This window comes from Trachemys scripta, unplaced genomic scaffold (assembly GCF_013100865.1).
Source record: "Trachemys scripta elegans isolate TJP31775 unplaced genomic scaffold, CAS_Tse_1.0 scaffold_28, whole genome shotgun sequence".
In the NCBI taxonomy this organism is placed as follows: Eukaryota; Metazoa; Chordata; order Testudines; family Emydidae; genus Trachemys; species Trachemys scripta.
Window position 1 is genome coordinate 3,013,003 of NW_023260513.1, and position 16,363 is coordinate 3,029,365.

Below are 16,363 nucleotides of genomic sequence, written 5' to 3' on the forward strand. Positions count from 1 at the left end.
AAAAGCTTTAGCTTTTCAAATCTCAACAACTACTGTCAGGAAATAATGATTGTCCAACCCCTCCCTTATTGTCCGAAACCCCTCCAATTTCCTGCAACTGCGAAAATTTAAATCGATAAAAATTGGGAAAAAAATGTTGAAAACCCCAAATTTTGCACAACTGTGAAAATTTAAATAGATATAAAGATGCTTTAAAATAAACATTGATATTATGTGTCAAAATGATAAAAAAATAAAAATTGAAGTCTGCCAAGCTTAGCTATACAGGAGTCAGCCTAGATGAAAGTGTGTGTGTGTGTGTGTGTGTGTGTGTGTGTGTTAGTGAAACCATAACTCTCCCATTGAGGTGGACTCCCAGGGAATGTGTCTGAGTAACTGAGGGGCTCGGTAGGGCAGAGACACTGGTTTCGGGGCCTAGGCAGATGACCTGCAGGGTCCCCACTGCACACATGCGTGTAGGAGATGGGGTGCACCTGGGAGTGTGCCTGAGAGAGCCAGAGCGGGAAGAAATGATCAGTCACTGCCCGGCCTCAGGAGGCTTAGCAGCATGTGGGGTTCAGTGGTGGGATCCCATCCCATGCGGAGAGCTGGGTGGGATCAAGGTGTGCTAGTGTGTGCAGGAGGAAGGGAGGTGATTGGAGTGGGGGAGAAAGATCACAGTGTCCCCTAGGTGGCATGGAAAAGTGGAGGTGCTGATTGGCTGGAGGCAAAGGAGGTGGAGCCATGGGGGTCCTATAAAGAATGGCCGGGGTGGATGGGATGGATGCAGCTTAAAGCTATGCCGTGGGCTGTGGTCCAGATAATGCAAGCCATGTCTTGGAAGGATGGGGGTGGCGGGTCTACGGCCTCTAGGTGGGTGTGGCAAACAGAGGGGGCAGGGCCAGCTCAGACACTGATGGGCCAGCAATGGAAGGTGAGAGGCCAGTAATAACCCAAGGAGGAAAGGGTTGTGGTTATTGGTTTTGAGTGGGTGTGGCCAACGCTGTAGGTGGAGCTAACCACCTCCGCTCAGATGTGGGTGGGGGATAAGGTGAGGGGTGTGAAGCAGGGGGGGAGTAAGAGTTTTAGACAGAAGTGAGTGGGGGGTGGCTCTTGCCTCTGGACGGGCGCCAGCAGAGCCCCTAGCGGAGAAAGGAGACAAGGGCAGCCGAACGCCTGGGTCCTTACCGTAGGAGATGGTGACGGAGAGGCAGGCTCCCTTGGGAGGCTGGGAGTTGCAGCTCATTTTTTGGGGCATGCAGGGCATCCCCGGCTGCAAGGAACTGCAGAGCCGGCAGCGCAGGGCGTCAGCTGTGGAGGGACATGAGAGATGAGCCCCCAGCAGGCTGTGGCCGCCCAACCCATCACCCGGGCATCCCCCCAAAGGAGTGCTCCCCAGCCACGCTCGCCACTGGCAGCCCCTACTGCAACCTCTGGGGCTTGGCTCAGGGAGGGGAGTGGGATCTAGTAGTTACAGCAGGGGAAGCTGGGAGCCAGGACTCCTGGGTTCTATCCCCAGCTCTAGAGGGGAGACGAGGTCTAGTGGGTTACAGCACAGGGGCTGGGTGTTAGGACTCCTGGGTTCTAGCTCCAGCTATAGGAGGAGAAAGGGGTCCCCCACAGCAGAAGCAGCTCAGGGTCTGTATAGTTCACACAGTAGTGGAATTCCCCCCACAGCCCGAGACAGCACTTACCCCCTAGCATGAGGCAGAGCAGGGCAGAAGCTGCGAGAAGCAGAGCCCGGGCCATGCTGGGCTCCTCTGGGTCAAGGCAGGTGCTGGGTCCGGGGAGTGGAGAGTTTTCAGCTGGTGGAGATGCAGACTCCTGGCTGATCGCAGGGGGGCTCGGGGCTGGCTTTATCCTCCCACAATCCCCTGAGGGCCAACGCCCGCAGATCACTCATGGGGGTGGAGGACAGCAAGACTGGACTCACTGGACTATGGCTGATGTCCAAGGAGATTGCCAGGTGGACTCCCACACAAAGAACAGCCGCTGCCCAGAAGCAACACCCCCCCTCCCTCCACCAGGGGTACATTCAGTAGGGGGGCTGGGAGTCAGGACTCCTGAGTTTTCTCTCTGACTGAGAGTGGAGTGGGGTCTAGTAGGCTGGGGTGGGGGAGGTTGGGAGCTGGGACTCCTGGGTTCTATCCCTGGCTCTGGGAGGGGAGTGGAGTTTAGTGGTTAGAGGTGGGGGAGCTGGGAGTCAGGACTCCTGGGTTCTATCCCTGGCTCTGGGAGGGGAGTGGAGTTTAGTGGTTAGAGGTGAGGGAGCTGGGAGCCAGGACTCCTGGGTTCTATTCTCCCGGCTTTGGGAGGGGAGTGGGATGTAGTGGTTAGAGCAGGGGACACGCGGAATCAGGATTCTGGGTTCTAGTCCTAGGCCTACCATTGGTTTTTGGCAAGACTTTTATCCTCGTTTGTAAACAAAATTGCATCAGCCATGAAATATGTTTCCGATATGTAACCTCACCCTCTGAGATCTGCTGTGGGGGGCAGTTCTCTGCCTTGTGTTACACAGGGGGTCAGACTGGATGATCACAATGCCTCTTTCTGGCCTGGGAATACATGAATCTATGAAGCTATAAATACCCCGTGCAGAGGTGGGATGGATCCTGACGAACTGGCTTAAATAAGGACACTTTGTTCTCACAGTTAATGGGTTCGGCTTGATCTGTTCCTGAGGGAATTAGGACACTGCCTCCCTCATATTTACCTGCTACTGAGTCCGTGGCAACTCTGGGGTGGCGCTAGGGGGCGCTGTGTTACAGGGATTGGGGTGGGGGCTCAGTAGGGGGCGCTCTCCCTTCGCTGGCAGTGCTGACCCTGGGGCCTGGAGATAAAATGTAAAATAAAGACCCTGAATACACCAGATCCATCCCTGGTCCTATCCGCTAGACTCACTCCCCCTCCAGAGCTAGGGAGAGAACCCAGGAGTCTGGGTTTCCAGGTCCCCACTGAATCTAGCTGTGGAGACTGATCCGTGCCCAGCAGTGATTGTTCTCTGTGTGGGCAGCTCCTATGAAATGGCTCTGCCCTGTCCCTCCAACCAGCGCCCCCCGGGCGATGCTCCCTGCATGGCTGGCCACGGCACAGAAGGATAATGCCAGTCCCCAGCCCCCCTGTGATCAGTCAGGAGTGTGTGTCTTTCCCATCTAAGACCTCTGTACTCCCTGCCCTGGCTCAGAGAAGCCCAGCATGCCAAGGGTCTGACTCCCAGCCCCCTGCTCTTACCACTAGACCCCACTCCTCTCTCAGAGCTGGGGATAGAAACCCAGGAGTCCTGGCTCCCGGACCCCCCTTGATCTTACCACTAGACCCCACTCCTCTCCCAGAGCTGGGATAGTTCCCAGCAGTCCTAACTCCCAGCCTCTCCCCCCTGGCTCTAACCCCCTAGACCCCACTCCCCTTCCAGAGCTGGGAAAAAGAAGAACAGGAGTACTTGTGGCACCTTAGAGACTAACTGAGAGCTGGGAAAAGAACCCAGAAGTCCTGATTCCCAGCTCCACCACTCCCCTTTGAGAGTCAACAATAGGACCCAGGAGTTTTCACTCCCAGCCCCCTTTCCTGTGGGGAGGACAAGTGAGTGTTGAAGATGCTGAAATCAGTCCCCTGGTGTTGTGTCTGTGTCCTTCTAATGTGCCGACTCAGATGCACGCATACAGCTGCCCTGGAAATGACTGTGTCAATTAGTATCTCTGGTGGAGGGGAAGCTCTTCTTGGAGGACTCAGAGGTGTGGATGGGGATCGCCGGTCTCCGCCTGCCATGCTAGGGGTTACATGCTTAACGCAGGCAGCTTTTAGCAGGGGCTTGTCAACCTGGGGTGAGCAACCCGCGGTGCCGCTGAAAGAGGATGAATCACAGCCTCGGGTCCTCTCAGTCACGCACAGGCACTTCCCTGGCACGCAACCCACCAGGTCCGCAACCCACCAGATCTCTGCTCGGCCATGGAGACGTCTGGGGTAACCCAGTCAAACTGACAGAACCTCAGATGGGGAAAAGTGGTGTCACTTCGCAATGTATAATGATGTGGGGGGCTGGGAGCCAGGACTCCTGGGTTCAATCCATGGCTTGGGGACGAGAGTGGGGCCCACTGAGTTGGAGGGGGCTGGAAGTCAGGACTCCTGGGTTCAATCCATGGCTTGGGGATGAGAGTGAGGCCTACTGAGTTGGAGGGGGCTGGAAGTCAGGACTCCTGGGTTCAATCCATGGCTTGGGGACAAGAGTGGGGCCTACTGGGTTGGAAGGGGGTGGGAGTCAGGACTCCTGGGTTCTTTTATCTCATTTGGTGACGCACATAATAAATAATAATAACAACAGAAGGCGTTTATTAAAGAAAGCAGCTACTGACCCAAACAGGCTTCTACACAGCTCTCGGTCTAGAGTGGTCTTCCTTGTTTACCAGGGACACCACATTGGCTGGAGCAATATGCTGCACACAGCGACATCCAATGGCTGAATGACATACTGCTAGGAAACATGCCTGGAAAGGTCGTCAATGCTAAGTGAATAGGATGATATCCCCATCTAGTGGCCAGATTAATTACTACAGCAGCCGTCTACTGACTCCCAGCTGGGGGAATTACTCCCTTTGCTCAGCTGGTGGTAGGCGTCTGGGATTTGATGCTGGCTTCCTCTATGGGGCTCAGTTCTCCTTCTCTTCCTCATGTTCCTTCTTCCTTGAGGGGTCAGCAGTTCTGTGGGTCTCAGCTGGGGGAAGAAACGTAGATGTCATTCTGCCACTGAAAAGGCCCAAACAACCACAAACTGGGCTTGAGTTTGGGGCTGCCCCACAGCACGTGGGTTCTGGGGACCTCAGGGGATGGGAGAGCTCCCCACAGGTGTCTTCCCTTCTAGGAGGCGCGAGGATCATCCCATGTTCACATGAAAAGTGGCAAATGGGACACAAGGTGTTTCCCCTCTAGGGGATGCCAGCTGTAATCCATCCTCAGATCTAGGGGACTGGCTGGCTCAGGAGGGCAGGGAATGGCACAGAGGGAATTTTTCCTATAGGATGTGCCAGCTCCAATCTGGACCCAGGATGGGGGCACTGGCTGCTTCAGGGGGACGGGGAATGTGATACGAGGCCTTTCCCCTCCAGCGCTGCAATCCTCTTACCCTACTGATGCTCACCTGTGGGGCTCGGCGTCTCTTTGAGCAGCGATGCCAAGAAGCCGCAGTGCTGGGTGGGAGATGTCCCCTTGGCCTGGGGCGGCTCTGTGTTGATGCGGACGAAGTTCTGCTCCTTGGAGTTGTAGAGGGGCCACTGCTCCTTGCTGCCCTCTAACCCTGTGGGGTTCCTGGGGGGAAATTGAACACGTCCCGTGGAAGTTAGAACTGGACCTGGTGGGGGATGGGAATGTGCTCCAACGGGAGTCTGACACCCAGATGCAGGAGTCATTGGGAGTCAATCTGCAAAATCTGGCTCCTTTCCAAAATGGCCACCCTCAGTTAAGATGGCTGCCACCCCCTGTTCTTCTCAAAAGGACTAATACTCAGGGTGCCATTGTTCTCCATGAGACTGAAGCCATATGCTGCCCTCAGTGAAGATGGCTTTCCTTTTGTGCTCTGAGACATAGAATAGGCAGCGTGGGGAACAGAGCAACATAGCGGGAGAGGGAAATACACTGTGGTGGTGGGGAAACATGGGGCCACAGACCTGGGTGGGAAGGAGGCTGAAGCCAGAGTTTGCCCTCAGTTAAGATGTCCATTGTCTCTTGTTCTTCCAAACAAGAGAAAGCCATGTGTTTCCCTAACTAAAAATGGCCACTTCCTTCTAATGTTCTCAATGGGATTGAAGCCACAGGTGGTGGTGGTGATACTATCAGGGTTTTCTGGGTTTGTAGCTTTGTTTTGGTCAGGGCTGGCCTGGGAAAGAGGAGCCAGCCAGGGGCTGTTATCCAAGCTACTTGTTTTCCTGCAGGAGCGTGTTCGTGTTCGTGTTGTTGTGTTTTCAAAATATCCATGTGAAAGAGGAAGAGGACTGTTACTAACTATGAATCATCATGTTTAAAATTTTGCCCCTCTCATAAAAATTTAGCTCTCCCTCCAGCCAGGGGTATAAGTTGGACATATTGTGACCTATATTTAAGAAGGAACTCTTCTGAGACTTGGCTGCCAGACCACGTTGTGGACAACTGGCTCAAGGGGGACACTCGCTGTGCTGGTTTGATCACTGGGGCTGCGTTTTGGGCTGTTAGGACTCAGGGGCATGAGAGGATTCTGGGAGATTCACTTACCCGCTCCTGGCAAACTCTGCCCAGTACCGCATCACCCTGCATCTCAGCCCGGTCTCGGCCTCCGTGAGAGTGTAGTTGGCACCCCATATGAACGCTAGGGTCCCGAAGAGGTAGGGCACCTCGGAGCCATGTGGCACCCCCATCCACTCAGGTAAAGACAAGCCAGGAATGCGGTGAGTGAAGTAGTAGGTGTACACAGGACTGCCGGCCTCCGCCTCTCGCCCAGCTACCTCGGCTACCGGGCACACAAAGAGGCGGTCACCGGTGGTTTGGTCCATGGCCCATAAATACCGTGCCTCATCCTGCCTCTCCTGGCTGTACCGCCGTGCCACGATCTGCACGGCCTCTTCTGGGGCCCCTGGCATTCCCAGCCTCACCACCTGCAGCAGCTCTTCCCAGCCGATGTGGCTGGTGTTCTCCAGGCTGAAGTCAAGAGGACTGAATTTTAACATATAGGCGCCTTCGTTGGAGGTGAACCCAGCCAGGATGGGCATAGGCTGGCCGTGCCCGGCCCTCAGCAGCCTTGGTGGTGTGTCAGGGAGAAAATCCCCATCTGGTGTCGGCACAAAGGGCAGCCCCAGCAGGTCCTTGTGGCGCAAGACGGAGAACTCGTGTTTATGGAACTCCCCGGGTTCCTTCCCCTGCAGGCAGCCCACCAGGGCCGTGTCATCGCTATCGGTGCAGCCCAGCAGCTGGCCCAGCCTCCGGCCTCTCTCCTTGGCTTCCTCGAGGGAAATCCAAGCCCACGGTGCGGTGGCGGCTCCGCTCTGCAGGGCGGCACGGGTGAAGAGGGCCCGGCTCCCCGCAGAGAGGAGGTGGAAGCTGACTGAGGAACCGCCGGCGCTCTGGCCGAAGAGCAGGAAACGAGCCGGGTCTCCACCGAAGGCAGCCGCGTTGTCCCGCAGCCAGCGCAGCGCCAGGCGCTGGTCCCACAGGCCGGCATTCCCTGGGGTGGCTGGGGGCAGAGACAGGAAGCCCAGCGCCCCCAGCCGGTAGTTCATGGAGGCCACGATCACGTTCTCAGTGGCGGCTAAGAAGCGCCCGTCATAGATGTCGAGGGAGGCTGCCCCTGTGAAGAACGCCCCTCCATGGATCCAGATGAGGACGGGGGCCGTCCCGTTTGGCTGGGGATGGGGCACCCAGACGTTGAGGAAGAGGCAGTCCTCGGACTGCGGTCTTTTCGGTGTCCAGACATTAGCCTCAGGGTGACCAGTAAGCAAAGGCTGGTGGCAGGCATTGCCGAAGCCGGTGGCCTCCAGGACGTGGCTCCAGGGCTGGTGGGGAAGCGGTTTCTGGAAGCGCAAGGCCCCCACGGGAGGCTCGGCGTAGGGGATGCCCAGGAAGGCCGTCACTGTGCCGGAGCCGGCCAGGAGGCGCTTGCCTTGGATGGGGCCGCTGGTGGTGAGCACCACGGTGCCGTCGTCATCGGAGCCGGAGCTGGAGCCCGGCAGGGAGAGGAGGAGCAGGCAGGGGAGGAGTCCCAGCATCGCGGCAGCTGGAAGGGAAACCCCCCCAGAGGGAGTTACAGGGGAAGAGCCATAGGGCCTTTCCCCTTCAACCATTGCCAGTCCTGATCTGATCCAAGCCCTCCACCAACCGATGGGGGCAGATAGTTTCCTTTGCTGTCCTTGTTCCCCTTTAGCAAATACAGCCCCACCGGTCATTCGCCCTAGCGTGCTGAGTCTTTTGCTGAGCTCACCCTGGTACGTCCTTCACCCCACTGCGGGTGAGAGCGCCCTTCCTGCCTTGGGAGAACGAGTCAGGACGGGAGGGCAACCGTCGCATTCCCCCTCCCCCTACTGGTAGAACCCCGGAGTCCTGGCTCCCAGCTCCCCCACTTCTAACGACTAGATGCCCCTCCCCTCCCAGAGGTGGGGATAGAACCCAGGAGTCCTGACTCCAGCCCCCTCTGCTCTAACCCATGAGACCCCACTCCCCTTCCAGAGCTGGGGATAGAACCCAGGAGTCCGGGGCATGGTCATCTCACACAGTGGCTTCACGAATTGTACCCCTGAGCCCAGCAGCTGTGGGACCCGAGATACCAAGGCAGCAGAGAGCAGAGAAACCAGACAAAGTAGAGGGAATGGGGGGACAGCGACAAACAGGTGATCCAGACCTGGGCAGGAAGCTGCAGGGTCTGTGTGGACGGGCACAGGATCTAGTGAGTTGGGGGGGTCAGGAATCCTGGGTTCTAGCCCCAACTCTGGCACGGGAGTGGGGCCTAGTGGGTTAGAGCAGGGGGGCTGGGAGTCAGAACTGGAGAGGCGGGTTTGGAGCATCAAACCCCCGTTGGAAATGCATCTTGTGGGAGCAACGGGAAATATAGAATCCAGGCCCAAGGTTGGGGAGTCGCTGGGTTGGGGGGCAGGGAATGGGACACAGAGTCTCTCCTCTCCATGGGGGCACTGGTTGCGGTCTGCCCCCAGTCTGGTGAAGGGGACATGGGGCCTTTCCCCTCCAGGGGATGCTGGCTCTGATCCAGGCCCAGATCCCCCTGCCCCTGTCTCTGTATATTGGGGTAGAAAGAAGACTCCCCCCTTCCCCCTATGTGTGTGGGGTGACTGTCATGTGCACTGCCAGCTGGCCGGGGAAGGAACGTGTCCCTGTGCTTTGTATTGTATAAGGGCCTGCAACTGTCATCAAGAAACCACCGATTTTCTTGGGCACCCTGGAGAATACGGTTCTTACTTGCTGTCCATTGAGCAGGCAGTGGGGTCTAGAGGGTTGGAGCAGGGGGGGCTGGGAGCCAGGACTCCTGGGTTCTATCCCCAGCTCTTGGTGTGGGGTCTGAGAACTGGTGTATTGGATGGGTAATTCGCAGGGCAGATCCAATATCCAGCCCTTGACCCCGCATCGTTCCCTCCCTTGACCCCTCTCTCCTCCTCTCGGAGCTGGGGGGCCAGCGGCAGCACAGACTTACCTGTCCGTCTCCCCAGTGCAGTTGCAGCTTTGTGGCTCTCACTGCGGCTCACGGTTCAGCAAACGGGGGACGATGGATCTGACTGGATGGCTCCAACCCTGAGACTAACAGCCCCCGTGGTTTATTGATCCTGAGAGCAGTGACCTTGCTGAGCTCAGCACATGCATGGGGGAGGGGGGCATGGGCTGGGGGAGGGGGGCATGGGCCGGCTGGAGGGAATCCAGGGCAGGGGCCAAAGGCTTCGATACGCAGCGGAAAGGCTCCCCTGGCTGAAATGCAGCCACCTCTGGGGTGGGGCAGCGGATAACATCCATCCAGCAGCGCCGCACTGGCATCGCTCCCTCAGCGCCGAGATGCAGCGACCTCTGGGGTGGGGCACAGCAGCCCACGGGAAGGTAACCTAATGGTTTAGGAGTCAGGGGATTGCATAGGAGCTGAGAAGGCAGAGTTCATCTCCCATGTCTTACTGGGGGTGAGGGAAGCGTCGGGGGTTCATTGATGCTGGAGAGGGGGCAAGCCTCATTGGAAAGACCTTGGGGAAATATATTTTCTGCCCCAGGCAGTACATGGCAGAGCAGCTGCCCCACCGCCAGCTGAGGTGAAGGATTGACTTCCTGCTCCAGCGGCTGGGGGGAAGGATGGGGCAGAGGGTTAGGGCTTGAAAGGTTTCAGCCAAGCTGTGTGTAACTAGTGCACGTGTGAGTTGATGTCTGCACTGGAGAGCCAGGTTTGGTGCTTCAAACCCTGCTTGGAAATGCATCTCATGGGAGCAACGGCAAATATAGAATCCAGACCCTGGGGGGTGGGGAATGGGACATGAGGCCTTTCCCCTCCAGGGGATTCTCGTTCTGATCTAGGCTAGGTTGTCCCCCTGCCCCTGTCTTTGTATATTGGGATACAAAGAAACCTCCACCACCTCCCTGGCGTGTGTGGGGTGACAACTGGCCAGGTAGGAACTGTCTCTGTGGCTTGTATTGTATAATGGCCTGCAACTTGTCATCAATAAAGCACTGATTTTTGAGATCCCTGAGTGTGTACGGCTCTTCTTCACAGTCCACTGAGCACCAGCATAGACAGGAGTGGGGTCTAGGGGTTAAAGCAGAGGGCTGAGACCCAGGACTCCTGGGTTCTATTCCCAGCTTTGGGAGGGGAGTGGGATCTGGTGATTAGAGCAGGGCAGGCTGGGAGCCAGGATTCCTGGGTTCCATTTCTGGCTCTGGGTGGGGAGTGTGATCTCTGGGCTTCATCAACTGTCTGTTGAAATCCCAGAGCATCATTCACCTCCCCATGTAATCTGTGCCCCCCGTTATCTGGACACGGAGCTCCCTGCCCCAAACACACACACACACACACGCTCTCTCGCTCCCTCCCCACTGCTTAGGAGCAGCTAACCAATCTCGCACTCCGGGGTAGTGTCTGTAGACTGAATATGCTTTAATGCACGGGGAGGCTACAGGGGGCGGTTTAGTCCGGCGACGACTGAGAGGTTTATCAGTGCGATTAATAAATCAGCAGCTGCTGCAGGCGCTAACAGGAACTGGATGCTGTCATCTGCACGGAGGGTCGGGTCCCGCCCCGGCAGGGGAATTGTAATTGCTCAGCTCCTCATGTGTCACTTCCTGGGCCCCACACATCCTGGGTCTGCTCCTGCGGGATACATAGCGAGTGGGGTTAACAGCAGTGGGGATAAACTCAACCTGAGCAGGGTTTGGTGTGGTTGAAAGTGGGGTGGGAAACCTGCAGCCGAAACCTAGGTGCTGGAAGGCGGGGGCTCAGTAGGGGGTGCTGTCCCCTGGCAGTCAGTGCTGCCCTAGTGTGGCACTAGGGGGCGCTGTGCTGCAGGGAGCAGGTTGGGCGCTCAGTAGGGGGCGCTCTCCCCTCACAGTCCTTTCCGACTGCAATGCTACACTGTGCTGCTGGAGTTCCCGTGTTTCCCAGCATCTGTGACCCCAGGGTCCAACATGCAAGATTCTGTTCTGCCTCCCATAAGAGGCCTGTGGCACATAGGTTTCTCAGTGTCTACCGGTTTCTCCTTCACTCCCTTGTTACACAGCAGCTGCGCCCCTCCCCAGAACCCAGCTGCGTTTCATTCTTTCAACGCCTTCTATCACTTCCTTGCCCTTACTGGCCACCAGCCCCCATCCCCCTCTGTCTTTGGATCCATCCTGCCATGCTGACACAGAGCTGGTCTCAGCTGGCAAAGGTTTTACTGGTCTGTAACAGCCACTTCTGAGAGGCCTGACAAACTCACTACACCTAACACCCCGCTTTCACGGTATTTATCCATAAACTCCGTCATGTGAAGCTTCTGTTGTACCGAGCCCCGTAATCATTGTGAGATGTACGTACGGGGGATGTTTAAGGAGCTGTGCTTAAGTACTGAAAATATGTTTTAGAGACCAAGGGAAAAGCAGAGTTCTGTCGGACAAAGGATGGCTTATTCGCCTGTCTACCTCGGTGCTCGTGTAAATGAAGTTCCATTTACATACGGCATCCATATGAGGATGTGAAGTTAACACAGGAGAAAAGACACCAGCGAATGAACCATGGGGCAGGAAAAGGGGGGGGCATCCTCACGCTGGGGACAAAATCATGCTTTTGGGGGGATATAAAGAGAAGAAAAAGGACAAAGAGGAAGCACCACTAGGTGGCGCTGGTACATAGTCTTCCAAAGTTCTTTAGTGTGCAAGCAAGTTTTGACTCTTCGGAAGACATGCTGTGGAGGTGTAATTGTAACATCCCATGTTCCCATGGGGTGAGGGGAATCGGATATGAGGCCCTTCCCCTTTGGGGGCGCTAGCTCTGATCCAGGTCCAGTGTGGAGTGGGGACTGGCTGGCTCGTGGGGGGGCATGCGGCCTTTCCCCTCTAGAGTTGCTGTCCTCTCACCCCACTGCTGCTCACCTGTGGCGTTCTGCTGCGCTCTGGTCAGCCATGCCAAGAACCTGCAGTGCCGGGCAGGGGATCGCCCCTTGCCCTGGGGCGGCTCCATGCCGATGCGGAAGAAGTTCTGCTCCCTGGGGTCATAGCGAGGCCACTGGTCCCTGCTGTTCCCTGCCCCTATGGGATTCCTGGGGGGAAACACGCCACACACGGGGAGGTGAATGATGCTCTGGGATTTCAACAGACAGTTGATGAAGCCCAGAGATCACACTCCCCACCCAGAGCCAGGCCTGGGCAGGGATGGGAACATGCTCTGCTGGAGTCTGACATCCCAGACCAAGGGGTCATTAAACTTGCAAAGTCTAGCCCTTTTCCAAAATGGCTACCATCCCTTGTTGTTCCCAATCAGAGTGAAGCCGCAGGCTGCCCTCAGTTAAGATGGTGGCTGCCTCTAATTCTCCTCACATGGGGTAACGCCACAGGTTGCCCTTTATAAAGATGGCTGCTATCTCCAGTTGTTCTCAAGTTTGAAGCCACAGGCTGCCCTAAGTTATGATGGCTGCCATTGGCCTACAGCCCTTGCATAAAGTGAGACTGCTCCTAGGAATGATGGCATGGGCGGCGGGTATCATAGGCTGCGGGAGGCTGAGCCTCCGCAAACAGCCAGGCGTGGCCCCGCCCATGCCCTGCCCCCAGTCTTTCCCCCCCGCCCCCGCTTCCCACTCGGCATGGCTCCAGTCTCCCTGTGGGGTGGCTTCGGCTCAGGCCATGCCACCTGCTCTCCCGTCGCCCTGGGGTTGAGGGTGCTCCAGGCCTTGGGGGCACTAGCCTGGGGCGGGGGCCAGCAGCTGCGGTGGGGAGAGCTCTGGGCATTGGTGGGGGGTGCAGAAGGGGCAGGGCCTCGGGTGGAAGGGGCGGGGCTGGGGGCTAGCCTCCCCCAGCTGGCGGTTCACGTGCCACCCATGAATGATGGCCACTGTTTTCCGATATCTAAGCCCTAAAAGCTAGGCTGCCAGAGCGGACTGAGGAAGCTGTGCCGACCCAACTCCCAGTGTAGCTGCAGTTATGTTGGTGGAAGGAGGGCATAGGCGTCCACCTTCCCTCTTTTCTGTGGGTGCTCAATCCCCCGCTGGCCCCTAGCCCCACCCCCACTCCACCCCTTCCATGAGGCCCCACCCCTGCCCCCATTCCAACCCCTTCCCCAAAGACCCCACCCCAACTCCACCCCCTCCCTGGCCCTATTCCGACTCCTTCCCCGAATCGCCACCCCGGCCCTGCCTCTTCCCCGCCTCCTCCCGTAAGCGTGCCACCTTCCCGCTCTGCCCCCTCCCTCCTGGAGACTGCAAATAGCTGTTTGGCAGTGGCCGGGTGGGAAGCTCTGGGAGGTAGGCAGAGGAGCGGGGACCCGGCGCGCTCAGGGGAAGAGGCGGTGCTGGGGCGGGGAGTGAGGGGAGCTTGGCTGCCAGTGGGTGCAGAGAACTCACTAATTTTTCCCCGTGGGTGCTCCACAGAGTCGGTGCCTATGAAGGCTGGTGCTGGGAAGGCAGCGATTGTGGTTTGGGGAGGCAGTGTTCATACACCGGTGGAAAATCCCCTTCTCTCAAGGTAGGCCGTGTCTACACTATGGGGTGACTCCGGTCTAGCTATGGTGCTGTAGCCATGACCATACGGTCTTCGTAGCATAGGCATCCCCTGAGTTTGTGTGGAACAGCTGGGAAAGGGCAGGCAGAATTCTGAGATCATTGGCTACTAGCTAAAAACCATGTTTCCTTTAATGAGAATGCGTGTGTTTATGGGATCACTGACATCCTGATGAGGGAAGGAGGGAATTATCCCTAACCAGGAATCAGGGGTCTCAGATTTTACATCCCCAAAGTAAGTTCAGCTCCAGGTCAGGGGCTTCAACCAAATAGATTAACTATTTTTCACAGGGACGCCTTCTTGCATGGCATTGAGCCGGGTGTTCCTGGATGTTGTGTTCACCTGGCCAAAGAGTTACAGCTGCTCTCATGGTCTGGCTCAGGGGCACAAGAGGATTGTGGGGGATTCCCTTACCCGCTTCTGGCGAATTCCGCCCAGTACCGCATCACCCTGCGGCTCAGCCCCGCCTCGGCCTCCGTGTGCGTGTAGTTGGTGCCTCTCACGGATGCAAGGGTCTCAAACATGAAGAGCAGATCAGAGCTGTGTGGTACCCCCGTCCACTCAGGTGAAGACAAGCCACTGCTGCGGTGGGTGAAGTCGTAGGCATACACGGGATTGCCAGCCTCCGCCTCTCGCCCAGCCACCTCGGCTACCGGGCACACAATGGCGTAGTCACCAATGATTTGTTCCATGGCCCATCGGTACTGTGCCTCCCCCTGCTTCTCCCCTCCTGGCTGTACTGCTGTGCCATGGCCTGGATGGCCTTTTCTGGTGCCTCTGGTGCTATGAGCCTCACCAGCTTCAGCAGCTCATGCCACCCGATGGAGCTGGCGTTCTCCAGTTTGACGCTGGGGACACTGCCACTTAGCAAGTAGGAGCCTTCGTTGGCAGTGATGCCGGTCAGGATGGGTATTATAGGCTGGTCATGCTGGGCCTGGAGTAGCCTTGGTGGTGTATCAGGGAGGAAATCCCCATCTGGTGTTGGCGCAAAGGATATCCCCAACAGATCCGGGTACTGCAAAACAGAGAACTTGTGTTTGGGGAACTCCCCGGGTTCCTTCCCCTGCAGGCAGCCCACCAGGGCCGTGTCATCGCTATCGGTGCAGCCCAGCAGCTGGCCCAGCCTCCGGCCTCTCTCCTTGGCCTTCATGGGTGAAATCCAAGCCCATGGTACTGTCGGGGCTCCGCTCTGCATCGTGATGCGGGTGAAGAGGGGCCGGCTCCCTGGGGAGAGGAGGTGGAGGCCGACCGCCACAGCCCCAGCGCTCTGGCCAAAGAGCATCAAACGGGCCGGGTCCCCACCGAAGGCGGCTGCGTTGTCCCGCAGCCAGCGCAGCGCCAGGCGATGGTCCCACAGGCCGGCATTCCCCGGGGCGGCCGGGGGCAGAGACAGGAAGCCCAGTGCCCCCAGCTGATAGTTCATGGAGGCCACGATCACGTTCTCAGTGGCGGCTAAGAAGCGGCCACTGTGGAGCTCCACAGAGGTTGCACCCATATAAAACCCCCCGCCGTGGATCCAGACGAGGATGGGGGCCAGCACGGGAGGCCGTGGATGGGGCACCCAGATGTTGAGGAAGAGGCAGTCCTCAGACTGCGGCGTATTGACGAAGAAAATTTCGGCATCAGGGTAACCAGTAAGCGGAGGCTGGTGGCAGGCGTTGCCGAAGCCGGTGGCCTCCAGGACGTGGCTCCAGGGCTGGTGGGGAAGTGGCTTCTGGAAGCGCAAGGCCCCCATGGGGGGCTCGGCGTAGGGGATGCCCAGGAAGGCTGTCACTGTGCTGGAGCCGGCCGAGAGGTGCTTGTCCCGGATGGGGCCGCTGGTGGTGAGCACCACGGTGCCATTGTCATTGGAGCCAGAGCTGGGGCCTGGCAGGGAGAGGAGGAGCAGGGAGGGGACCACGTGGAGAAGTCCCATCATGGCAGCATCTGGAAGGGATGTGTTGGAGAACTGTGTAATGAATTGTGTTAGTCAAATGTATACTCAATAATGCGAGCAGCATTAATATTATATATATAACAGTATACGAAAATAGACGGGAATTTTTGCTTTTGCATGCAATTTTGATAATTGCACTTTTGACTTTGCTGCGACCGTTTGCACGTCCAATAATTGGTTTGTGTAAAACCCTTAAGCTGTTCAAATAGCAGGATGAAGCAGAGGGTCAAGAGGGAGCTGTTAACGCCAGCTGGGCACAAAGAAGCAAACCACAGAAACAGAGCAGGAAGAAGCATAACAACTGTTGGCAGGTCAGAACCCCTGGCTGGTGCGTGGATGTGTAAGAGCAAGGCAGAGATGGGCTGGGAGCCAGAATATTAGACCTCCCAGCTGGCAGCCATTTGGGACACCCAGTGATAGCTGGTCCTCCAGCTGCTAGAAGGGCTGGGAATCAGCAAGGGCCAGTCAAGACCCAGCAGGCTGAAATTAAAGGACCTACTGGCTGCTAGCATGGCAGTTCTTGGAGTTAGTGGAGTGAGCCACAAGTTGAGTGTGGCCCAAGCTGGGCCACCATCAGTGGCTGGTGTTCAGAGGGAGCCCTGGCGATTCAGTCCCCGAGAGGGGATTTAACTCCGAAGGTGTGACGGAATACACCCCTGCATTCACTCCCTTCACGCTATTGCAATAACCTTGGTGCAAAATATGCCGTGTGAGGTATCATTTGAAAAGGAATAACTCGCTGGTCAATAACGTCATGGTGAAATGTGT

At 57.2% G+C, this 16,363-nt stretch overlaps 2 protein-coding genes across 2 annotated transcripts; both read right to left on the reverse strand.

Moving 5' to 3' along the window:
* Positions 1–4,598: 4,598 nt before the first annotated feature.
* LOC117870433 (acetylcholinesterase-like) lies at positions 4,599–9,276 on the reverse strand. Its single transcript, XM_034757583.1, has 4 exons — positions 9,137–9,276; positions 6,217–7,711; positions 5,111–5,277; positions 4,599–4,687 (listed from the first exon to the last, which is right to left on the reverse strand). Exons 2-4 carry the CDS (start codon positions 7,701–7,703, stop codon positions 4,623–4,625), a joined length of 1,719 nt encoding a protein of 572 aa, XP_034613474.1. The 5' UTR covers positions 7,704–7,711; positions 9,137–9,276; the 3' UTR covers positions 4,599–4,622.
* A 2,656-nt stretch (positions 9,277–11,932) lies between these two features.
* LOC117870399 (acetylcholinesterase-like) lies at positions 11,933–15,577 on the reverse strand. The gene is given in 3 exon segments (XM_034757533.1): positions 11,933–12,206; positions 14,074–14,384; positions 14,387–15,577. Coding segments are annotated over 3 exon segments (1,776 nt in total).
* Positions 15,578–16,363: the final 786 nt, after the last annotated feature.

Bases quoted from the DNA above. Each gene is read 5' to 3' on its own strand.
- LOC117870433 (XM_034757583.1), bottom strand. From the start codon at position 7,703: ATGCTGGGACTCCTCCCCTGCCTGCTCCTCCTCTCCCTGCCGGGCTCC. The intron at 5,278-6,216 runs GTAAGTGAATCT...ATTTCCCCCCAG, and splicing joins GCAGAGTTTGCCAGGAGCGG to GAACCCCACAGGGTTAGAGG. The intron at 4,688-5,110 runs GTGAGCATCAGT...TTCTTCCCCCAG, and splicing joins AGAGACGCCGAGCCCCACAG to CTGAGACCCACAGAACTGCT.